This window comes from Lontra canadensis, unplaced genomic scaffold (assembly GCF_010015895.1).
Source record: "Lontra canadensis isolate GAN:19392208 unplaced genomic scaffold, GSC_riverotter_1.0 scaffold27, whole genome shotgun sequence".
Taxonomy (NCBI): Eukaryota; Metazoa; Chordata; class Mammalia; order Carnivora; family Mustelidae; genus Lontra; species Lontra canadensis.
The window spans coordinates 13,278,944-13,305,320 of NW_022631021.1; the positions used below are offsets into that span (position 1 = coordinate 13,278,944).

Here is a 26,377-nt window from a genome sequence, read left to right on the forward strand (position 1 = left end):
AATGTAGTGCCCTATGAGCAGAGGAGGTAGATGAATGAGGGTATTGGAATCAATAAGAATGAGTATAATATTATAGTAATTATATTTTACAAATCATTAGTTTAAGCTCTATATTCTCTCACAGCTTATGTTAATTAATCATCTTCCTATTGTTTTTTAAGTTTCCAGTAATAGGTATTGAATTTTATGGAATGTCTTTTCAGCTTATACTTTTGTTTATTAGAAAATGATATATTGTGTTGAATTACTAATACTTTTTCTGATAAATATATTAACAATTACTACTAATATTACTCCTCCTCCTCCTCCTCCTACTAGCTAGCAAATATTGAACTCTTGTAATTTTCTGTTTTTTTTTTTACTCTGGCCAATGAAAATTTATTATTATCACGTTTTTGCTATCAAAATTTATGATCTTGGTCTTTCCTTCTTGCCTTTGTATAAGGCCAAAAGAGAGAACATTGGCTACTTTTGACAACCTTAAAGCAAACTCCAGGAATGTCACCGACAGCATGACCTTTGTGACCAAATCCAGCAACCAGAACCTCATCATTTTCCTCAATAAAAATCAAACAACCATCCTTGGGTACAAAGGCTGTGATTTTTTTTGCCATTCTTGATCAGCTGGACCCTGACACACTTCCTGATGGCAGAATTTGGCTGCTTGGCTTCAACCCCTACTTTTTCCAGCACAATTCCTTTTGCCTGGGAAGTGCCTCCAAAAGGGTTGGCCTTCAGGGCTGTGCCCACATGGGCTTTCTTGTACTGTTTATCATGCCACTTCTGATCTCGTCGGTGGCTACGGAGCTTCCTGACAGTACAGAGACTGCGACACTTGCCCATCCTGCCGGCCCCACGGGCCTGAGCAAAAGAGTGAACACTTGCAATTTTCCAGACACTATTTTACGTGTTTTACAGCATTAATCAACCTAAATCTTCACAACACTTGTTTGAGATACATAACACTAGCCCTATATTATGAATAAAGAAAGGGAGTCATGTCAAGTTCAACAACTTGACAGAATTAAATGTCCAGTAAGTGGCTGAGTTAGTCTTCAAATCTTCCCTTAAACATAGATTTATATTCTCTTTTATTAAATTACCTTGCATTCCTGAGAACTAATTTCACCTATGACTAAAGACTATTTTAATATACTGGTGAGCATATTTGCTTATATTTAACTTAAGATTTTTACATTTTTATCTATAATTGGAATTGGAATGTTAAAAAAATAAAGTTTTGGTTCACTTATATTAGCTTCTTAAAATGATGGCAATAACTATTTTCTTACTCTGAAACATACGGTATAGACTAAGAATAAGTCTGCACCATTAAATTTGAATTGAACTCAACTATATGACACTCTCAGATTGGAGATTTCAAGAGGTAATTCTTTCAATCATTTCATTGTCTTACCTGATCATAATCTATTCAGACTGTAAAATTTTCTTATGCCACATTTGGTAAAATATATTTTCCCATAGAATTATTCTAAACCTATACTCTTGTAACTAGAAAAAGTAGAATTTGTTTGTCAATAATATAGAAAATTTTCTTTTAAAAAAAGATAATTTTTATCTGACTTGTAATTTGACATTTGCTTATTTAAATGTATCCAGAGTGAGACTAGCATGTTCTGCTTTAAGAAAGTTTTCATTTGCCTTCATGGAATAAACATAATTAGTTTATACACAGAAGCCTTCCAGAATATCTGTTTTTTGTATTCTTTATTAATACATAAAGAAATATTACTATCAGTCTACTGTATTAAAATTTTAACTTTAAAACTGTATATGTGAAACAAATTTAGTTTTAAATTAAAAGTTGCTTTTTATTGAGTTTTTGAAATGAGTTTTTTGAATTTTTATTTCTATATTTACAATTAGACATTTCTTGGCACTAGAAGGAAAATATATTCAAATATCAGACAATTACAAAAAATATTTAAAACATCTGTTAACCTTAAATTGCCATCATACTTAAAAGAAATGCTCATGTACACTAATTTCATTTTTACAGAAGTCTTTTAAAATTTCTTTCTTTTCCCAAAACATTAAAATACACTAAAAATAGCAATGGCTCTATTTACTTGAAAAAGTATTGTAATTTCTGTTTTGATCGTAACGAGTTCCTGTAAGATATATTTTTTTAAGAAAAAAGTACCTGATTCATCAGGTATCAGATCTGTCGGCACCTTCATCTTCAACTTCTATCCTCTAGAACGGAGAAACAAATGCTTGCTATTGGGGAAAAAAAAAAAGGGGGTATTAATAAGATAAATTAGTAGAAAAAGTGGAAAAGTTGGAGAAAGGTCTATATTAAGAAAAAGATATAATGAGGACTATATTTTTTAATGTAAAATTTCATCAAACAGTAATGTAACTTCAAATATACCAAAAGAAAATCTCTACCTGAAAGTTTGGGGACAAGACTGGACAAACCAGGGGTTAAACTTGGGAGGGGGCTGGGGATGCTAATTTCTGGAAATGTGGCAACCCAAGGTGGGAAGCCACTGACCTGCCTTATTTAACACCAGAGGGAGCCAAGACAGGAACTCACGAAGTGATTTGGACACAGCACAGAGGACTGCAGATGAAAAGTTCTTTCTGTCACTGAAAGTGTATATAGTTTCCTGATTTAACAGAGAGGATAGACTAGGAGGAGGGTGGCCTGATGGGAGCCCAAAATAAGTTAGGAAACATCACCGAGAAGGAAAACTACTGAATGAGGAGGAGGAGTAAAGTGTTGTTCTAATTGTTCAACAGTCAGCTGGAAAGTCTTCATTTAAAGTTAAAACTGATTGGGTAGTCAATATCCAATGTTCAAATACGCCAACTTAGTGAAAACTGAAGATCACTTATAAAGATACATTTATTTGTGTATCTGTATATTAAATTATGTTTATTCTTCTCACAAACCATTAGCAGTAATGTAAGTTCATGAGCAGTGAAGCTTGTCTTATTGACTTAGAAATTTAGGGGCACCTGGGTGGCTCAGTGGGTTAAGCCGCTGCCTTCGGCTCGGGTCATGATCTCAGGGTCCTGGGATCGAGCCCTGCATTGGGCTCTCTGCTCAGCGGGGAGCCTGCTTCCCTCTCTCTCTCTCTCTGCCTGCCTCTCCGTCTACTTGTGATCTCTCTCTGTCAAATAAATAAATAAAAATATTAAAAAAAAAAAAGAAATTTAGCATACACATAATGAGAGCCTTTACCCTTTACTTAAATATGGTTATATGTGTGCACGCACACACACACACATTTACACACTTGTGTGTGTATATTGCTTTCATGGAGAGGTGAACTCCTTGAGGTAAGAAATCACTAATTTCTCTTTTGTATCTATTATCACTTAATGCGTATCCTTTCATATAATGAGTTCATGATGACTGTAAACATGATATAGTTTGTTTTTATATAACCTCCTTACATTTGATTCTAGTATTTAGTACAAGCAATTTGCATGATGGTTTATACTATGTAGATAGTAAAATCACTGAACTCCAGGACACTGAATAATTGTTATTCTAAAGAAAAGCAGGGTAGTATAAAAAGAAGGAATCTAGGGGAAAGAACTATTTATATCGCTAAGTTATTATTTTTTCTATAAAAATATATTCCAGTCTTTTCCCCAGTGGATACATTGTAATTTCTCCTGGCTAGAATTGGCAATGCCCTTTTATTTACTCCTCTTACTTCTCATTTAAATATCATGCACTAGACTATCATTCTTGATTTTACTACTTTTTACTGCCTATGGGCTTTTCTTTCAACTCATTTAAAAGGCATTATGCTTTGATAATGGACTATCTGAAGATGGAACTAAATTATAATTTTTTTAACTTCAATTTAATCAATGCCAGAGGCGACCAAGAGATATAGGGTTTCTCATGAAAAGTTCTACTCTCGTTGAACTCTTTATATATTGTGCTGTATTGGAAAAATTTCAGAGTCTATATAATAACGATGTGTGGACAAATATGTAAATATATTTGCAAAAGTAATTCTCATCATTGTAATTAATTAGCATTAAGACAGTATCTTAGAATTTGTTTGGCTTTATTTATAGGATGAACATACAAGAAAGAAGCAATTTTTAACAGTAAGAACACGGACCTCGGGATGTGGTAGATTAGCTTCAAATTCTTGTTCTGATTTATTTTAGCTTGTAACCCTGGTGACATTTTTTAACTTCTCTAAGTTACCCATCTGGAAAACGATGATGACAAGCCCTACAACTGAAGTTTGAATTAGATAACATTTTAAATCACTAGCCTTCAAAAACATTAGTATTCCCCTTAGAGAAAAAGAGAGAAGCTAATGGTTTAAATAGAGGTCCTGTTTGTGTGCTTTTTTCCTCTAGAATACATGACAACCACAAGAAATGGCATGTTTGCACAGCAGCTTCATCTACTTCTGAGTAACATAAAGGGGAAAAGAAAAAAAAGAAACAACTCAGGTTCAAAGAGAATTCCTAAACCCACTATAGGGATATAGCTCTTCTGATGAAATTCTAATTAACTATGAATTTTATAATGAACTTAGCAATTACAGTCATTTCTGAAAGTATATATCCATTGCTTGATAGATTTAGCACAGATTTAAAATAAATATGATAGAGGGATTTATTATTTCTGAGATGCATCCAAAGTGAAGTCTTTATTTTTCCTCAAATCTTGCCTCTTCAGTTTATCCCCAATTCAGTAATGAAGACACCTACCAAATGGTTGTTCAAGCCACTTATCTTGGATTAATTTTTGACATTTCTATTTCCCTCACCCTGCCATGTCCAATCTATTGTTAAGTCCATGGTCTCTCCCTTTAAAATAAAGCTTGAATGTGTCTTTTTCTCTCCATAGCCACTGTCTCTCTATGCTGCCTCTCATTTGATCTATTACATCAGCATCCTGTATTAGGTATTGGCTGCAATAATAGAAACCCCCAAAGTAACCATTGCTTTTAAAAGTTTGTTGTTTCCTTCCTAAAATAAAAGAAACATAGAGTTAAGTAATCCAGAGTTGGCATGTTGGTTCTATGAAGCTGTTGGAGAACCAGAGTCCTTCCTGCTCACCATTTGGTGTGATTCTCAAACTCATGGTCCATGATGACTGCAAGAGCTCCAGCCATCACAACCAGCAGTATGGAGAAAAGAGTGCAGAAGGATGTATTTCCTTTCTTTAAAGAAAGGAGAAAAAAGTGCACATGACACATCAGTTTACATAACTTTGGCGAGAAATGAATTCCATGGCCCACTAGTTATAAGGGATTCTGTAAAATATCTTTAAGTCAAAATGACCAGCTAAAATTTGGGGTTCAGTTTTTATCTGGTTCTTGTTTGCCTTTCCATGTAACATTGCAGCGAACTCCTAGTATGCCTTCATTTATGTAAGTATATACTAAACTTTCACCACTGCATGGTCTTAGCCTGAACTATGTTCTCTGCCTAAAGGGTTCTAACTCCATTCCTCCCCTGGATAGCTCCTTATCTTTGAGGTTTTAGGATAACTCCTTATCTTTCAGTTTTTACTTTTTTTTTTTTTAAGATTTTATTTATTTATTTGACAGAGAGAGATCACAAGTAGGCAGAGAGGCAGGCAGAGAGAGAGAGGAGGAAGCAGGCTCCCTGCTGAGCAGAGAGCCCGATGCGGGGCTTGATCCCAGGACCCTGGGATGACCTGAGCTGAAGGCAGAGGCTTTAACCCACTGAGCCACCCAGGTGCCCCCAGGGTTTCCTTTAATATCACTTCTTTGGATACATCTTCCCTGATAATCCAATCAAAATTGCCTCCTTCCATCAACCCATTTTTTTTTTCTCTTGGAGGACTCCATTATTTCCTTCATAACACCAATTGCCAATGACATTTATCTGTGTTTTTTTTTTTCTTGTTTGATTTCTACCTGTTTACTTTATCCACCACTCTAAAAAGCCTATGAAGGTGAGGACCGTATTTCTTTTTTTTTCAGTGTGCAATGCCGAGACATAGTGATACTCAATGAGCGTGAGGGGAAAAAAAAGGAAAAGGAAAGAAACAAGGGAAAGATTAAGGAAAGAAGATAGGAAATATAAATTCTTTTGAAAACCCAGAGATGCTAATGCCTTTATAAAATGATTGGTGGTTTGGCTTCAATCTTCCTATTAGTCATTTCTTCCATTTTTCTTGTCTCAATTACAGTTCCCAAAAAAGTACATTTAATTCAACAAATATCCATTGAGTTCACATTTATCTTAAATATGAAAACAATCAGAATTGTTTTTAAAGTGTTCTGCTTTGAAATAATGCTGATTTTCCAGATTCAGCTCTCCAGGTGAAAATGAAACGGATTGAATCCAAAAATTTTCCTTCATGTTTAGACGTTGTTTCCTAAGAAAAGAATTTGAATAGTTTTGGAGTCACATTTATGGATAAAGACTTGCAGACCTCTCTCTGCAAGTCCAGACACAAAAATACGAGGATTAAACTCCTCGTACCTTACAAAGTGCCCCATCTGCTGCTGTAATTGTTTGTAAGGAAGTAAAAATACATTAAAAGGCCTTTTGCCTGTATGGTGATATGTATGAAAGTGTTCTACTGAATATAAAATCACATATTTTCCCTCAAAATCAATCCAATTGGATTGAGTGTCCCTGAATACTTTATGAAAGTTTGTCAATCCTAAACATGTCTCTTAAACTTGCTTTGTGTTTAATTGTCAATAGTAATGTCTTATTTTGCCTTTCCCTGAATGACACTTTTACCTTCAGTAATGAATATAGAAAACTAATTGAAATCAATGTTTATCTTGAATAACATTAGGTTATTCTCAGAGCTCTTAGCTATTCTAGTCTGTACTTTGATTAGTTTTATTTAAAGATTTTTCTGTCATATGATGTTGGTGTACCATTTGGATTTTCTCTATTTTTTTCATCATTGATCTGGTTTTACTGTTCTTTTGGTTTGCCTTGTAGGAAATTAAAATTTCCTCTCATTTTACTTTCTACAAGCCATCTTTGAGACTGTAGAACATTTTTTTTTTAACTTTTGCCAAAGAACACTTCATAAACATTGGTGAAATAGTGCACTGCCAATACTTTTAGCTGAGCTGTATTTTATTTTTAATGAAAGGATATATTAGTATTCATGGGAGAATATTATATATTTTGAACTCAGTCACATTTCCATTTGGCTGCTTTATAGAAATAATTTTTCTTTTTATGGGGGATTTATCAGAGAATTTTAAGAAAGGAAAAAGCCTTTGAAAACCATTACCCTGCCACGAATACATTTTGAAGTAAGGGACATCATCATACATGAAAGTTATTTTCATTTAAATAGAAGACAATTCTTCATTCACTAATATAATTACGAGAATGCATACTTAGTAATTCATGTGCCTAAAAATATAGATGCTATAGTAGGCAGAATAATGGCCCCCATAAATGTCTACATCCTAATCTCACGATCCTGTGAATATGTTAGGATTGTATTGTATTAGTTTTCTATGGCTGTTGTAACAAAATACCACAAACTTAGTAGCTCAAAACAATACAGTTTTATTATTTTATAGTTCTGGAGGTCAGAGGTGTAAAATGAGTCCACAGGGCTGCATTTCTTTGAAGGCTCTAAGGCAAAATCATTTCCTTATCTTTTTTGGCTCGGGGTTCCTTCCTCCATCTTCAGAATAACAGTTACAAATTTCTTTCTCACTCATTCTCTCTCTCTCCTTTCTTTTTCTTCCTTCCTTTATCTCCCTTTCTGTTGATTCCTTTCCCTCTTCTCCTTCTCTTTCTCTGTGTCTATCTCTCTGTCTCTATCTCTCCCTCTCTCTTTTTCTCTCAGACCCTCAAACCCTTGCCTCCATTTTTTAAGGACCCCTGTGATGACACTGGGTCCCCACCTGGGTAAATCAGAACAAGCTTCCCTTTCTGAGCTCCTCCACTTATTTGCATCTGTAAAGTCTCCTTTGCTATGTAAGGTAACAGACTCACAAGTCCTGGGAATGAGGATGAGAATGGACATTTGGGAGGAGGCATGATTCAGCCTACCACAACTGCAGGTGGAATTAAGATTGCTAATCAGGGGGCACCTGGGTGGCTCAGTGGGTTAAGCCTCTGCCTTCGGCTCAGGTCATGATCTCAGTGTCCTGGGATCGAGCCCCGCATTGGGTTCTCTGCTCAGCGGTGAGCCTGCTTCCCCCTCTCTCTGCCTGCCTCTCTGCCTACTTGTGCTCTCTCAATCTCTCTGTCAAATAAATAAATAAAAAAAAATCTAAAAAAAAAAAAAAAGATTGCTAATCAGCTGACCTGAAACTAGGGAGATGATTCTGGATTATATAAGTAGGCTCAATGAAATGATAAGGGACCTTGAAAGTAGAGAGGGAACCTGAAGAGTAGGTCAGTGTGATGCAATGTGAGAAGGATACAATCTGCTATTGCTGTCTTTGAAGAAAGGGATCTGGGTCCATGAGCTAATTCAAGGAGCCTGAAGAAGCTGGAAAAGACAGACCTTCCATAAAGCAGGACAAAGACAACCTTGACAACACATATAGATTTTAACCCAATGAGACCCATGTGAAACTTCTGACCTATAAAACTGTAAGGAAACAACTTTTTGTTGTAGTAAGCCACTGAAACTGTGGTAATCTGAGACATTTGGCCAGCAGCTATGTTGGATGAGTCCTATATATCTTAGCCAAGCCTTTATATGACTACAGCGTTAAGCAAAATTTTTGACTGCAACCTCATAGAGATCTTAAGCCAGAACTACCCAGCTAAATTAAACCCAGATTCTTGAACATCAGAAACTGTGTAATTATAATCAATGTTTATTCTTATAAACCGCTAAATTCTTGATTTGTTGCACAGTAGATAACTAATATAAAAATTGATCGAAGCCTGGCATATAGTAAGAATTATATATGAATGACTGGCATTGATGTTCTTCTCTTGAGGGCAAATGAATATGTGTCTTATCTCATCTACCCATCCCTAAGGGAATTCCAACAATCAGGAGCGATGAATAGTCAAATCTAGTTACTCTAGAATGGTGAGCCTTCTTGCTCACACAGGCTTATTAGTGTCTCTAGTATTTCCTTAGGGCTCTGTTCACTTCTTAGAAGTGTCAGGATCACATTTCCAGTCCCTGACCTCTGCCTGCAGAGTTAGAGTTTAGGTTTAACTTTCCAGAAAGTGGACAGATGAGGCCAACAGAAAGCTGCATGCAGAAACTCACAATTAACAAGTGAGAAGGGTAAAGTGTGTGTGTGAGTGCATGTGTGTATGTGTATACAGTGAGTGAGTATATTAAAGATTCAACATTTTGTGGCGAATTGGATTACTTAATTGGTACTCAGGGCAAAAGAATTTGAGAATCTGTTAATTAAATAGGAAAACAAGTTCAGGTCCAACCAAAAATTATAGAATGTCTAATTGTGGCGAAATCTATGTAACTTGATTAATTAGGTTTCTAAGGAACTAGTATTTAATAAATACTATGGGCCCAAATTATTTGTGTATTCTAAATTTTGAGCAAATTAGGATTAAATTTGAAAGTACTGATAGCCTTTATTTTACTTATTTTTCAGTTACATAATGCTGCTCCTGAAAGTCTCAAGTTATTTAGTCCCCAGTGAACACAAGACTGATGTCATTCCTTTAAGATTCCAACTCCCTGGGCGGTTTAACCAGATTATGCTGCCATCCTATTTGCTTTTCTATTATATAATTTAAGAAATACCTAAAAATTTCCAAGCCCTCTCAGCAGGCATAACTTAATGTCATGAATGGGTAAAGTTAAGTCCTTTATTCCCTGTGTGAGTGTGTGTGTGCATGCACGCGCCTGACATGCACACATGTGCACACACAAGCATAAATCTCTTTCAACTAAGTAAAACTCACATTCTGCTATATCATTATGTAGTGACTCTGAGAAAAGAATTAAATGAAAGGTAGAGAACAGCGACTTAACCCGATAAAAAATGAGTATATGGGGGACTTGTTAGCCCTGGAATCCCTTTCAATAAGTGAAATAAAGATGCATTCTACATATTTCCAAGCTTGAGGTCCTACAGCAGCATTTTCTGCTTCTAAACTTGCTTTTAAAAATTTGTTCCATATTTTTATTTTATTTAGGTGAAGTTCACATAACATAAAATTAGTCACCTTAAAGTGAACAAATTCAGTGACATTTAGTAGATTCACAGTGTTTTGTAGCCACCACTTCCATCCAGTTACAAGACATTTTTCTCATTCCAGAAGTAAACCCATTCTCATTAAGCAGTCACTCCCCATTTCCACCTCCCCTCAAATCCTGGCATCTCTCTCAGTCTGCGTTATGTCTCTATGGATTTATTTGTTGTGGCTATTTCAAGTAAATGGATTCATACAATATATGAATTTTTGCATTTGTCTTTATGTAGTATGTTGGTTTCAGTTTCTCTGCATTGTAACATGCATCAGTACCTTATTCCTTTTGTGGCTGGATAATATTCCATTCTATGACTATATCACATTTTGTTTATCCATCCAATGACTGACAGAATTTGGGCTTTTGACTATTGTGAATAGTGCTGCAATAAATACATGAGTATATGCATTTGCTAGAATACCAGTTTTCTATTCCTTTACATATATACTCAGATCATATGGTAATTTTATGCTTACTTTTTGAGAAACCATCAAACCTCTACACCGTCAGCAATGTATGAAAATTCCAGTTTCTCCACATCATTGCCAAAACTTGTTTTTTTTTTCTTTTTTCTTTTTCTTTTCTTTCTTTCTTTTTTTTTTTTTTTAATAGTGGCCATTGTAGTGGGTATGAAGTTTTACCTCATTGTAATTTTGCTTTTCATTTTTCTGGTGATTAATGAAGTTGAGCATCTTTTCATATGCTTGTTGGCCATTTATGTATCTGCTTTGGAGAAATGTTTATTCAAGTTCTTTGCTAGTATTCTAAATTGGGATGTCTTTTTGTTGTTGAGTTCTGAGAGTTCCTTATACATTCTGGATACAGGCCTTTATTAGATAGTTGATTTGTAAATATCTCCTCCCATTCTATAAGTTGTCTTTTCATTTTTGGATAACCAAAATGTACTTTTATGCACAGAAGTTTTTAACTTGAATGAAGTCCAATTTGTTTATTTTGTTGTTGTTGTTACATGTGCTTTTGGTGTCATATCTAAGAATCCATTGCCAAGCCAAGGTCATGAAGATTTACCCCTATATTTTCTTCTAAGAGTTTCATAGCTTTAGATCTTATACTTAAGCTGTTGTTCCATTTTGGGGTAATTTTTACATATAGTATGAGAAGGGGATCCCACTTCATTCTTTTGCATTTTTATATCCAGTTGTCCCAGCATCATTTTTTGTAGAAATTATCCTTTCCCTTTTGAATGGTCTTGTCATCTTCTTTGAAAATCAATTTGCCTTAGATAGCTTGCTTTCCTTTGGACTCTCAATTTTATCCTACTATCTATATGTCTATACTTAACCAACTACACCCTTTCTTGATTACTGTAGCTTCATAGCAAGTTTTTTGAAATCAAGAAATATGAGTCCTCCAACTCTATTCTTCTTTTTCAATATTGGTTTGGATATTTGGGGTCCTTTGCATATCTTGGCCTTCCCTCCTTATATTTGTGAGGATTCAGAAGAGCAGTATTAAAACACAAGAGTAGGCTCTCTACATATATCACTTCCCTTCTCTCTGTTTCTCTTCTACTGTCCTTTAATTATACACTTGTGTCAGCTTAAATCCAATATGCTAATTTGAAAGCTTCTCAATCAGAAAACACCCCCCCCCCCCCACCACCCCCTCCGCCACACACCGTATATAGATAGGCCAGCTTTGAGTGCTGAATTTTCATTTTGTGCTGTGGCATATTAGCATATAGTATGCATTCTGGCTCTGGAAAAATTACATACAGAAGATTTCTCACTGCTCATGCTACTACTGCTATTGGTTCTTGCACAGACAAGTCTCCATTCCCTTCTTCCTTTCTTGAAACCCTAAAATATATCATGAAAGTGAGAAAGAAAACTGGAAGTACTTTCAGTTGTCTAGTTAGTGAAATTAAAACAAGTAGAAATATTAAACCAGCACCTTTTATGTAATGAGCTCTGCCGGAGTCTTCACTAGATGAAAATATGTCAGTCTTTTACTATACTCTGTCCAAGGTACCAAAGCATTAGAAAGCTTAGAAATATTATTACCTTAAGTCTCTATTATCATTACATAAATTATTGGATTGCTGTAATTTTACTAACCTATGATTCTCATTGTGAGTAGCTTCTATTAAATCCTCAAAGAAGGAGTTAGGCTAGTGAAGTATCCCTAAAGTTGATGAGAACTCTGAAATAGAAACTGTGTGTTTTATTTAATAATACTGGTTGGGCACTTTTTATTAGTCTGCAGAAATAAGCCTGATTAAATGCCCTTTAGCTTGGCCTTTCTTATAAGTGTTTGTGAAAGTGTTGAATACACAGTCTGTGCATTAACTGCAGGACACATTCTATAGTGCATACCTTATTCATCCTTCCAAACCAAATTTAGTTGGTGCAAAATTTTCCATAATATCCTATTGTAAAAATAATAGTGCAGGAAATGAAATACCATTAAAAAATTTTTTCAGGACTAGAACTCATATTTAAAATGAGATAAATATCTAAGATATATAAATCAATTCAGTGGTAATTTTGGTTATTTACACCATTAGAAGAAGAGGTGGGCTTACCAGTAGATGTAATTTGTTCATGTACAGGCACATAATACTCTATACAACAATCACCTATAGAAGGCTATACATCTATGTTTACTAAATGTTTACATTAATAAGGTTATCCACTAAATAATTGTGGTATCTATAAAATATTAATATGTGAAATAAATGGAGAACACAGTGACAGAGTCATCTATTTAAAACACATATATCTCATGCTGGATAAACTTATGCAAAGGGTACTTGAAGAGTTTGCCTTTATTCAGCCATATCCTATTTGGAAACAGACAATATTTTACAAGTCAGTTCTGAAGCATGCCAATTTTTAAAAGTCAATACAATGTGTATGTTTTTATTTTATGATGTCCATAATGTGCTAACACATTTGTGTTATCATCTTAAAGATTAGGTTAGCATTCATTAAAAAAATTTTTAAAGGTACATTAATATATTTTATTTCTGTTAGAATGCCTTTTAGGCATTTGCTGAGAGTTTACCTGGGAAAATAAAATTATAAATCGTGTTTGATAATAACTAGGAAAAGTAAAAGTTAGCTAGTTTATCATATTTATAATGACCTGAATATCCAGAAATACTGTATAATAAAATCAGCCCTTGGACAGCTCTCCATGGTACCTTCTTACTGCACCTTTAATCATAGTAAGAAACCTGTGAATAGATAATGTAATTGCTGTTACTGAACATAACAAGAGTTAGTGCATCTTTTTGACCCATGAAACTGGGTCTATGCATGTCCCCATCAATGTCATATGCTTTTAATCTCTTGGCATGCTACAAAGCAAAATGCAATTTTAATTATTGCACAATAATTTTTCTAATTTATACTCATTCCAAAATGTTTACAATTTATCAGCTGTGGTTGTCATCTTATCTACTCTCCATTGCTATTGCATTCCTGGCCACCTCTCTGAAGACTGATGGCACATTTTCCCTTCATATCTCTGTAGCAAGTCAGATGCAGAATGTACAACCCTTCAACTGCTAAGCATCCTACCCACATTCACCTAAAATGGCAAGTACTCTCTATAAATATCCTCCATTTTACATCATAACTTCTTTGAAAATAAGAACCAAAAGAAATCATTTGAGAAGCAAGTGCAAACAGCATGAAAACAATCCTTTGTGGTTCCCCTAACATACATAATGAAATCTGAATTATTTTCCAACCACCATCCCTCACCTTTCATATTTGTCTTTTGTCTTCCACAGCATTGCAGTCACATTGACTCCAGTCAGTTCTGGGAATAGGCGAGCTCTTTCTGCTCACATGGCTTTTGCATGGGCAAATTCACCTGCCCAGAATGCTCTTCTCTTCACCTTACAGATAGATTCTTCTTATCCATTAGGTTTTTCTTTAAAAGTCAACTCCCTAGCAAGACTTCAAGTTTACTTTGGGGAAAAAAAAGAAAAGTTCTTTTCTTTGCATTACCTTTCTTTTTTTTTTTTTTTTAAGATTTTATTTATTTATTTGACAGAGATCACAAGTAGGCAGAGAGGCAGGCAGAGGAAGAGGAAGGGAAGCAGGCTCCCTACTGAGCAGAAAGCCCGATGCAGGATGAGATCCCAGGACCCTGGGATCATGACCTGAGCTGAAGGCAGCGGCTTAACCCACTGAGCCCCCAGGCGCCCCTGCATTACTTTTCTTAACTCCTTGTTTGGTCCCCTCTTGGGCTTTTTTGCAGGCAGCAATTACCAGTTCTCTTGTGTACTTAGTTTTATTGGTCTTTCTTCATTAGAAAACAATCTTTATGATGACAGGCTAGGTTCTTTTCGATATTCAATAAACGTTTATTGAATGCAGACATACATAAATAAATTAAATATTTAACATACAAAAAGGTAGGCTAAAGCAGTACAATCTCGAGCTAAATGGTGCTAAATTCACTTGAATTTTAATCTCAACTTTATTACTAACTAGCTACAAGACAAATTTTTTTTCCTTGCAGGGGTGCCTGGGTGACTCAGTCAGTTATGCGGCTGCCTTTAGCTCAGGTCATGATGCCTGAGTCTCAGGATCAAGTCCTGCATCAGACTTCCGACTCAGCAGGGAGTGTGCTTCTCCCTCAGATCCTCTCCCCTCTCCTGCTCTCTCTCACTTTCTCTCTCTCTCAAATAAATAAATAAAATTTGTATTTTTTTTAAGATCTATCCTTTACCAACTGTATCATTAACTTTAGTCACTCTACTATATATCACATCCCAGGACTTATTTATTTTATATTATTTATTTTATAATAAAGTTTGTACCTTTATAATAAAAAACACTTTTTAATAAAGTTTTTACCTTTTGACAACCTTCATGCATTTGCCCATCCCTCTATCACAAGATACCTTTATAAGCCTAGAGAAACAACATTATTGGGAGCACAGATTATTTTAAGGTGTTAGGTTTTTGTTTTGTTTTGTTTTCAAAGATTTTCATTATTTATTTGACAGAGAGAGACCACCAGGAGGCAGAGTGGTAGACAGAGGGAGAGGAAGAAGCAGACTCCCTGCTGAGCAGGGAGCCCCATGAGGGTGATCCCAGGACTCTGGGATCATGACCAGAGCCAAAGGCAGACCCATAATCAACTGAGACACCCAGGCCCCCCAAGTTGTTAGGTTTTTACATAGGAAAGCTCTTGATTTAAAAAAAAAAAAAATCCTAAAGAAATGTGACATTTTTTCCTATTGTCAAAACCCCAAATTATCAAAGAGTCATGGTTCTCACAGCTTATTTCATGAACTTTTAGCAGTCCTATCACATTTGTTAGCCACATATCCCCTCATCATTGACTCCCATGTAGTATACACTCAGCTTTTGGGTGGGGTGAACATGGCTGATGCCAAAAGAGATCATATTTGTTAGTTCTGGATCACTGAACTTCTCTATCTTTGCCTTCATTTCCATACCTATGAAACAGAGAAAGCAATACCCATGCCATGTTTTTCAGAGTGCTTCTGTGAAGTCAAGTTGAGGTAACAGATGTGAAGACACATTGACATATTCAAAATTATATAATAAAAAAATGTATCATGCTAAGTACAAAATGCAGATTCTGGGGGGAAAAATAAAAATAAAAGCTGAAGTTTCCAAAAACAAAAAATAAAATAAAATAAAATAAAATAAATAAAATAAAAAATTATATAAGTAAAAGATACTTCTCCAACCTCATCTTGAGAAATAATAAGGACAAGATTTGAATACAAGAAGAGAACTTGGAAAAGTTTTAGCACGAATTGTAGGAAAATTAGTCCCCATTCTTCTACAATGAAAACGGTAGTGGAGAGGCAGATTGGAAAATGATTGTTCATGAAAAGAGACGGTGGGAAGATTGTTTTGTAACACTTATAGCATACAAGCTGCATTTTCAGGCCCCGTTACTAAGAGAAGGATGGGCACTGCTTCCAGTATTGGTGATACCTGGAGGATTTAACTCTCCTTTAAATAGAGGTGGGATAGATACAAAGTAGCTCAGCGACAGCACCAGGTGAAACACACTGCCACATCTAAAATAAAGAAAAAGGGGGAAATTAGAGCAGCCGTGGATACCTATTTTCTAGTCTCTTCCTTCTTCCACTTGTCTTCCCAATTCCTTCACAAACTGTAGCTAACTGATTACACTACTCTTTAGTTTTAAAATTCAGCCCCCTACCAGAACCTCTCCTATCGATAGGGATTGGGGGAGCAGGAGAGGGACAGGAGGAAAACCAGAACTAAGTCAATACCATAATGATTGTACACTGGAAGCATGTTGCTGTACAATATCGCCCCAGAGCCGCTTTGTTTATCAATGAACATCCTACTGCGTCCCCGAGATGTAGGTCAGGCTCATTGGAAAATATCAGCCGCCGATCGCATGCAGTCTTCATGATATTTCCAGACCGGGTGCGCTGCTGATTCTTGCACCCTGGAGTGCATCTGAGCTGCGTGATGGAGAGGGGACACCTGTACCTTAGGGACGCAGGTGAAGTCCGGTCTACCTTCCTGGTACTTTTCCTGGCGCTTCCTCATTCCTTCCCTCAGCCTCTCACTCTTCATCTCCATCTCCCCTGCTGTCTTGGACCCAAGCTCCTCTGCTAAAACGGTGCTTTTCCCGCTCTCTCCTTTCTCCGCACCTCAGCGGAAGACAGAGTGCTTCACACAACTGGGCATGCCTAATAACCAGGGAAAGCTCGGGTTGCAAGAAGAAAGCGCTTGCACCTTCGGAGCGGCCCTCCCCTCTGCAGCTGCCTCCTGCCAGTCAGGCGATCCGACGTGCAGCGAGGCCCAATGAGAGTCCGCAGCCTTCGCGGGGGCCCGGCCTCTCCGGGCGCCACCACCAATGAATGGTTGGCGGAGGTGGGACGCGCCCTGTTCCCGCCTCTCCAGTTAAGGCCGCCGGTGTGAGCCGGGGCTCGGCGCGAGAGAGGGACGACGGAAGAGACCGGCAGGTGTGGGCGCGGGGCTGAGCAGCCCGACGGCGGGAGTCGCAGTCGCTCGGTGCATGGGCCAGTGAGGACGCGCGGAGATCCCCTCGCCGCGGCGGAGGCGGAGCAGCGCCAAAGCAAGGCGCTGCCCGGCGACCCTGCGTCCGAGTGAGCGGAACCTTGCGCTTCGGCAGGGGACGGTCCGAAGTCCGCGCTATGGAAGAGGAGAAATATTTGCCTGAGCTGATGGCAGAGAAAGATAGCCTGGATCCATCTTTTGTGCATGCATCGCGCCTTTTGGCGGAAGGTAGGACTTGTCCCCACAGATGGGCGCAAACCACTGGCCGCTCTTCTCACCCGCGGCTTGGTTAGGGGAGTGAAGTTGGGGAGGGACGCCTGTCTCCTTCGCAGACACTGTCCCCTTCGCAGACACTGTCCCCCTGAAGATGCTCGCTTCAGACCTCGGGCGGACCGAGCCCGTTCTTGGGGCGGGCAGCAGTGCTCCTTCTCTACGTCTTAATTTGGGGAAGACCAAAGCTACGAGACGTAATGGCAGTAGTGATGTGACCTGTTAGGATCATTGATGGAGAAACCATAAAGTGTGGCGCGGTCAACAGGGATATTTTCACTTTGCAGAGGAAAGGGACATCAGTTTGGGAGTAAATGGTGATCCGTGTGGTTTTCTAAGAGCTTCTTAGCTGCAAATCAGCATATTTTTTCTTTCTTTATTTCTTTCTTTTTCTTTCTTTCTTTCTTTCTTTTTTTTTTTTTTTTTTTTTGCTGCATTTCGGAAGTGATTTTGATACCCTTTATCTAATTACAGCCGTTCCTATGGAAAGTCTTAGAATTAACCTAGATTAAGACTATGCATGTTCGTATATGTTTGTGGATGTGGCAAAGGCTAAAGTGCTTATCAATTTATTTGAAGTGTGATGATTGGGTACTCTGAGAGATACTGGCCCCTGAGAACACTTCACAAGTGATCAACTGTTTTACCAAGTGTGCATTTTCTTTTGTGTACCTGTAATGTTAAAGGAGATTTCATTCCCAGAGGAACATGTGTATCTTATCTTTTGCGTTGCTTTGAAAGATTGTTTAAACACGCGCACACAAACTTCTGTATGACAGAAATATTAGCCCAGTTACTCTATTCATCTTGAAATAATGCCATCTATCTGGTAAAGATACAATATGTGTAGTTATCTACACATGCCTTTTTAAAAACAACTCCAGATTTTTTTTTTGATGAATCTTTCATTAATAATGAATTGCTTTATCATCAAATTGACTACAATGCAGTTTTGTAGCTTAGGTTGTTATGGACTTACCTATGCCAAAACTAAAAGTGACAACTTCCTCTTCCTTGGCCCTTCTGCATTAAAAGAAATGTTTTCTTTTTTGAGACCTAGTTGTACATGGAAGGAAAAATTATGATCCTCCATGTAGAATTCAAATAACCACTTGGTTTGTTTAAAATTTTCATTTATAGGGTATTTATAGCACAATGAAGTCCAAGTTATTTTTTTTTCTTTTTGCATACTAAACAATTAAGATTTATAATCAAAATCTTGAACATGTGAAATGGCTAAGCTGCTGCAAGGAGTAGGTTGGTTTTCCAGAGGATCTGGTAAGGTGAAAAGCAATTATGCCGACTACTAACTATCTTGGTTACTGAATGAAAATAATAGAAATTAAGTTGAAAAGTAAAGGCAGTTTAAAATTGAAGTTCTCCCTCTACTTTATTGAAAATAAGGATAAATGCATAAAAGTAATAGGAATATTGACAATGAGTTAATAAATGCTTAAGATTGTTCAAAATGATTTAAAATGCAATTAAGCTTTCTGAAATCTTTTATTTCAATATATCTTACAGAAGCATCTTTATTACGCTGATAATGTCTTTAAAATGAAAAAAAAAAAGTTACGAATTGATCATTTTTCTCTGACCTGCTAATTGGAGTTCTCTTTGGGACAGCAGGCTCAATGATTAATTCATCAGTCATTGATGAGAAGTTAGTGGAGTTGGTATATGTTTCAAAACCACCACACTAAAGAAATGCATATGAGAAACTCTTAGCAGAGTGCATAAGTATTTCTGTGGCGGATGAAACAGTCAGAAAAGGCTGTCCCTTTGATTCTTTAACATTCTATCATTCCCAGAAACTTGATTTTTTGATACTTAGGAACATGTTTGAATGTACCTTGTAATTTAATTTTTTCCCAGTAGGGGGAAGCATGTCCTGCTTTTGTAAAGAATTAGGAGGCAAAAGCTCCTAAATAGAAAAACACCTAAGTAAGAAACAAAGAGAGGTGTTCAAATTTCAGAGAAATCATAATGAGGAAAAGGGAACGGAGAAGGTGATGATTATAATCTTGGAATATATAAAAATGTATGCAAAAAATGCATAAGTTTTACACTAATTCTTTATTTCTACCTTAAGTTCTTTATATGTACTTATTAAAGAGTATAAGGTGAGTGTCCTTTGGAATCTCTAATAAATCTTAACGTACATTTTACGTTATAGATCTTTCATTGTTTTTTCAAAAGCCATTTGCCAAGATTTCCAGATTTTGTTTCAGATCTCTATAGGAGAATATGTTGAGATGATTTTATTTCTCTTACCTGGAAATGCACTGATTGAAGGCAGTGGCTATAAATAAACCTGACATAGATATTCATTTGGAGAGAAGGTGCACACTGAAGTACATTTCAGTCAGTACTGTGCAGACAGTCTCAAGACTGAGTGAGCAATAAAAATGATCCAGATGATTCTTCAGAATGATTTTCTGGAAGCTAATATATATATATATATATATATATATATACACATATAAGGTCAGTGATGTAAAGCAATGAGCTTTCACAGTGATTTATTTTGCATTTTTGATTGGCGATAAATGCAGGTCAGTGCTCAATTGCAACTACTTTGTAAGGCCATGGGGTTAAACATACTAGTTTCTTGATTATTTTGTTATTTTTATTGTAATTTGTTTTATTTCACTTGTTTCTGCTATGTGTTTTCAGTAGGTATGATTCTGTGAAAGCTAATGGGAGAACCCATACATTTTATGTATTTGATTGTTGCTTAGAAAAGATCTTGAATAATATGGTTTGAAGAGTGCTTATAATATGTTTGATTAATTAAAATAATTTTCCTCCTGTGATTATAATATTGTTTAATTATCCATTTGTTATAGAAGGTGCTTTTGAATATGATAAAACAGCAAACTCAGCATGATCCTTAAAGTTCCACTCAGCCTCTGAATTTGCTTGCCAGATGAAATTAGATGAGGTTATTTATATCTATGCTGCTTCTGGGAAGTGCACTAAACTGAATCCAGATACCTGGATTTTAATTCCACTTTTGCCTAAACAGAATGTTGATAAACTTCCCTTTCCCCAGGCCCTAGGCCTTGTCTCTGAAATTAAGGAGTTGGACTAAATGATGTTTGGGTTTCTTTGTAGTCCCAGACTTAATTAGAATTATAAAGTTCTCCAGTCTGCAAGATTTCCTAACCTGACTTCTTCACAAAAATTGGTAGATTCATCATTGTTTTGGTTGACTGATCAAATAAGGAAGTCAAATATTGCCAAATATCCCAATAGTTAATTTGTTAGTTAGTTTGTTTGTTTTTTTGTTTTAACATTAGGTGCTATTTTAAAATTCCGGTGAAGAGCATGGCCTTCCATCTAGGATTGGCTTTCATGTTTGTAGGTATAGAAAAACTTTTAAAGCTATGAGAGAGGGGCGCCTGGGTGGCTCAGTGGGTTAAGCCACTTCCTTCGGCTCAGGTCATGATCTCAAGGTCCTGGGATCAAGCCCCGCATCGGGCTCTCTGCTCAGCGGGGAGCCTGCTTCTCCCTCTCTCTCTGTCTACCTCTCTGCCTACTTGTGATCTCTGCCTGTCAAATGAATAAATAAAATCTTTAGAAAAAAATTTTTTTAAGCTATGAGAGAAACAGGAAATAATATTTATCACAAATGCTGACTTGCGGTGACTTAACTACATGTAGATTCTCAGTAAGGATCATTATTTAATTAGGTTGTATTCCTCAAAATTTTTTCCACAAAGCAAAGAGAGTTCTTTAAAGAAAGGCATTGGAATAATGTCTAAAACTAACATCTGATAAAAAAATAGTATTCACATGACTTTTCTTTTGATCAGTGTAACCCATTTTTTCTCCCTGTACATTTGGAATAATCTGGTTTATTTCTTAAATAAAAAATAAAAATTAGTGAAAAAATAAATTTCAAGGTATTTTTGATTTTCAATTGAGACATAATTATGATACAGTGCAGAAACTTTGCTTTAGCAAATAAAACACTTGGGACAGAGTGTTGACACTTCTGTCTACCATGAAATATGGGATATGTCATTTATCTCCTCTCTGATTCTGTTTCTTCATCTGTAAAACAGAAAAAGTTGTATCTACCACCCATGGTTGTGTTAAGTTTAAAAAATTCCATTTGTGATAATATAAGCAGTATTTTATACAAACATGTATAGATCTTTTATACAAATACAACATGAACAAATTACACAAATATAAAATGATGCTTTTAAGATTTTCTTTAACATTTTAATGGTCTTGTGGACTTGACCTCAACTTGAAGCTTGGCTTTGTAAGAAAATGAGCACTGCCTTTACTCTTTGGATCACTGCTGAGTGAATTTTGAACTTACAGACCAAATTATGAAATAAATTGTCTTATGAAAAATTATTCCAATCAGGGTTTTTAAAACATCGTGTTCCGTTATGTTCCCAGTGCTCACTTTCAGTGTTTTACTTGAGCTTAATTAGCCCTTGCCCCATGTCTTTCCAGGGTAATTCCAAACCTCCTCAGGCCTCCTCATAAACCCACACATCCTTCACTCTTGGCAGCTCACTTCATCCTCTGTTTTAGTAGGAAATGAATATATCTCTTCTGACATTTTTCAGCCTCCCATCATCTAAAGACCTGCATAGTCCTTCTTACTCTCCTTCATTCCCAGAAGGTGATATGTTTCTTTTTTGTTCTAGGCTGACTTGTGCACCAGTATCCTAGATCCTAATGCTTATCGTGTCCTCCAGACTCATTCCATAGTTCTGTCTCTTCTGCAGTATCTCCAACTCCCTCTCCGCTCTTTTATAGTAGTAGCCTATAATTGATCCAATCTGAATAACTTAAAAAAAATATTTTTTTCACTTGCCAAAAGTAACCCAAATTTTCTCTCTCCATACTCCTTGTTTCCTTCAAGTTTCCAGTAATATTAGTCTTTACTTAGCTGCCTCACTTTCTCAGTTAACCTCTTCAAAGCTCTTTATTCTGGCTTCTGTCCTCTTCATTGTCGTAAAACCAGTGACCAGGAGACAGAGTCATCTCTGAATTGCCAAATCCAGTAATATCTTTCTGACCTCTCATCAGGTCTCTTGGCTGCAGTTTCCACTGTTGGCCTTTTTCCAGTTTCTTGGCTTTCCCCTTGGCTTCCAGGCACTACCATATTCCTGATTTACTCTTCTCTGTTTCTTGTCCTCACCATCCTTTATCTGTCTTCTCCCCTCCCCAGCTATGCTTGCCAGAGTGATTCACTCAAAGTCAAAGTTTGATTGTGTCACACTTTTTAATAATATTCTTTTTGGGCAAGCCTCCTCTAACACCATGCCAGCAGCGGGAGAGGGGACATTACTTTAACACCTGCAGGTGGAGGTGAAAGTCCATGTTCCCCACTAGGGACCCATTGACACCATTCCGGCCAGAAAGGGGGAGGAGCACTGTGTTCCTGCTTTCTACTTGGGACTCCAGGGACACCAGTAGGGTTGGGGAGGCCTTACTCCTGTTGGAGCATGATGAAAATTCCAGCAGAATGAGACCTCCGATACCACCCTGGCTTGGAGGGAGAAGGGTGTCTTTTTACTCTTCATAAGATGGAAGTCCAGGGTTTCTCTGTGGCCTCCACTTCAGGACACATACTTACTGCGGGTGGAAATGAAGTCCCTGTTCCTCATCTAGTCTTTTCTGATTCCAGCCAGAGAGGAAAAATATATCTCTTTACATTTGGGTGAGATTGGAAGTCTAGGCTCCTCTACTTAACCTTTTTTGACAGAGGTGAGCATGAGATGCTGTTTTGTTTTGTTTTGTTTTCTTCTTTCTTTCTGTATTATTTGACTAGAGAAGGATGTCTGTCTAAAAGTTTTCTATCTTGCTAGGTTGCTCTCTTTCTAGTCCTTTGGCTAGCAGGCTTCTCTTGAGGCTTTTTTTTTTTTTTTTTTTTTTGTTCTCCTTTCTGTCTGCTTCTGTTGACTTTTCTGGTTTGCCAGCTTTTCTTGTACCCACTTTGATGCATCTGCAGCTCAAGAAAAATTAAGGAAACTACTCCCATCTCATTCCTGGGTCTTGTGATACCTCGCCATACAGCCTTCTTTTTTCTTCCTTTTGTTACTGAACCCAGAAGTCAGATCTGTGTGTCTGATGCACAGTAAGGCAATCTCTAAGTCACCAGGTTTAAAGCAGTAAAGGTTTATTCTCAAAAGAGCAGCCCAAGGAGAAGGTAGGGATTTGGTTAGAAATCTGCCTTGTCTTTGTTGAGTCTAAGGACTATGGAGCTAGCGAGGTATGTGGGAGTTAGGGCAGGTACTGGATGGGCCTTGAAACTTATTTACAAGGAGAGGCTCAAAATTTTTGAGATTGTGTGCTGTTTTGGATATCCAGGCTCCATTCTAGGGCCCTGGTGCATTATATTCATGTCTGCAGAACAGGTGTTACCAAGTAGCCTCCTTCCCTGGTTCTTGCAGGTAGTATTGGAAAAAAATAACAAAGAACAAGGTTGATAATTCTTGCATGGCTGTGGAGGAATGTGCCTATGTGCATCGTGTGAGGTTATAATGGAGGAAAAGCCTAGAGTGGGTTGACATGAATAAAGAAGTGGGAGCCCAGACTTCACAATGTCTTCTATGTTTATTTCATATGTAATATTCAGTCCCTACTTATTTGTGTATTGTAATTTCTTTCTTTCTTTTTTTTTTTAAAGATTTTATTTATTTATTTAACAGAGAGAGAGGAGAGAGAGATCACAAGCAGGCAGAAAGGCAGGCAGAGAGAGAGGGGGAAGCAGGCTCCCTGCTGAGCAGAGAGCCCGATGCCGGGCTTGATTCCAGGACCCTGAGATCATGACCTGAGCCGAAGGCAGAGGCTTAACCCACTAAGCCACCCAGGAGCCCCTGTAATTTATTTCTTTGTAAAATTTTCCTGTGAGAGGCACTTGGATAGCATAATTAAGTGCGTTGGACTCTTGGTTTCAGCTCAGGTTGATGAGATCAAGCCTGGAGTGGGCTCTGTGCTCAATGCAAAGTTTGCTTAATACTGTCTCCCCCTCTGCCCCTCCCTTTCCTTCCCTGGCTCTGGAGCGTGCTCTTTCTCTCTCTAACTCTCTCTCTCTTAAATAAATAAATAAATCTTTAAAAAAATTTTTATTCTTGTAAATGCATGTTAGGCATTGTACATTCATATTTCATTAACTGGTTATATATGAATGAGAATGACCAGGATAAACCCATCTGGATAATGGGCCCAATATCTTATTTCAAAGGTGCTTTGAGACAGTTTCTGAAACTGAGATTGAAGTGATGTCTGGTCATTATTCTTAGTTTTTCTGTTTAAGTATACAATCTAGATTGAAGCTCTTTGTTTCCATAGTAGGTGAAGGGAAAGAAGTTTTAGATGTAGTTTTTAGAAACCCTTGGAAATAATTCTATAGTATTGCCCACTTTTCTTATATCCTCATTTGTTTGACACCTGATTTGATCTTTTTTTTGTCTGAATATATAAGAAATGTGTCTTAATTGGAATTATATTCTGATAACAGTTTATTTTTTAAAGCTGTAAACAGTGAAAGATTTAATAAATTCAGAGATTGAAATATGATTTGTTTTCTCACAAAAATGGTTAATTTCAATAAAATAAGTGTGATATGGAAATAGATTTATTAAAAATAATGGCGTACTAGTTGATAACCGATTTGCCAAATTGTTAGCAAATACCTATGCTGTATGACATCTTCATTTTCTCAATATTTTATGTTTTGTTAATGAACATTATTGCATCTTTTATTTGTTAAAAACTTGAGAAGGCATAGCCAAGCATCCTGTTGCTCAGTTATTATTAAATACTTTGGGAAATAAGTCATTTGTAGCATATCCTCTTTTGTCTCTTGCACACTATTTCCAAGCAGATTTTGCAGTAGAGAGGTAATAAACATTTGAGAACACCAGAATGACAAATTTTTAGGCTGTTTACTATAGATACCCTTATAGTTTAGCTACAGTTTGGGATCAGAGTAGGATTCTACTACATTTTAACTATGTAATCACACATGCACTTTAATGTGTGTTGGTACCATTTGTCTGCAACATGTGCTGTTGGTATTTGAAGAGGTAGTAGATGTTTAGTGTATTGTTTTCTGAATAATCTGTGGGAGATTCAGTATATATGTAAGCTGCAAATAGCAGTGCATAGGAAAATCTGCTAGGTTTTACAGACCAATGATATCACGGGGATTCATGATTCTTGTTGGTCATGGTTTCCATAGATTCTTCTTCATTGTTGTCATTGCTGTCAACATTTATTGGGAGATTACTCCTTTGTCAGATGCTGTTCTAGAGGTTTTGCATGCATTACCACAATTAACTCATCCAGCAATCCTGTGTGATAGTTACTACCATCATCCTTGTTTTACAAATGGGAAAAATGAAAAATTAGGGAAGTCAATTTATCTCAAGTCACACAACAAATAAATTGTAAATCTGAACCCCAGGCTATCTTACCCAGAGATCACATGTAACCATTGCAGGGTACTGTCTCTTGTGAAAGAGACACAGTTTTAGTGAGGCTTTAAAAGAAGGGCCAATATTAATATGCAAAGTATGCCTAGGAGATTAGCATGGTTGTTGCCATTAACTTCTGAAATAGGTTCCTGAATGCAAGTATTAGATGAAATTACTTCACAATATTGTTAGATAATTATAGTATATAAAAGATTGGTGAATTTATAAGTGGGGGAATTTTCCTAAGTACAGAATTGGGTTAAAGATTATTCAGATAGCCTAAATTTTCCGAATGTCCTCTATTGACAGTGGTCTCTGAGGGAGTTTGGTGATGAGGTGGCAAGGAACAAGAGAACATTTTCCACTTTTTTTTTTTTTCTTTTTGAATCCCAAAACGTGATTTGAGAACTTTGTGTGATTTGCTGAGGCATTTTTCTTTCCGTGTTTATTAGAAAATTACTTATATTTGCCGAATT

The 26,377-nt window shown here is 36.7% G+C and overlaps 1 protein-coding gene and 1 pseudogene across 6 annotated transcripts in view; one reads left to right on the forward strand and one right to left on the reverse strand.

Moving 5' to 3' along the window:
• Positions 1-408: 408 nt before the first annotated feature.
• On the reverse strand, positions 409-872 carry LOC116871728 (annotated as a pseudogene).
• Positions 873-17,075: 16,203 nt separating this feature from the next.
• KHDRBS2 (KH RNA binding domain containing, signal transduction associated 2) overlaps positions 17,076-26,377 on the forward strand; it is a 585,121-nt gene continuing 575,819 nt past the window's right edge. For all 6 annotated transcript variants that reach the window (XR_004383467.1, XR_004383466.1, XM_032864462.1 and 3 more), the window contains exon 1: positions 17,076-17,406. Coding sequence is in view for 4 of the 6 variants with exons in the window: in XM_032864462.1 (XP_032720353.1) it covers positions 17,316-17,406 (91 nt within the window). In the remaining 2 variants the exon portion in view is untranslated. The remainder of the gene's footprint in view (positions 17,407-26,377) is intronic.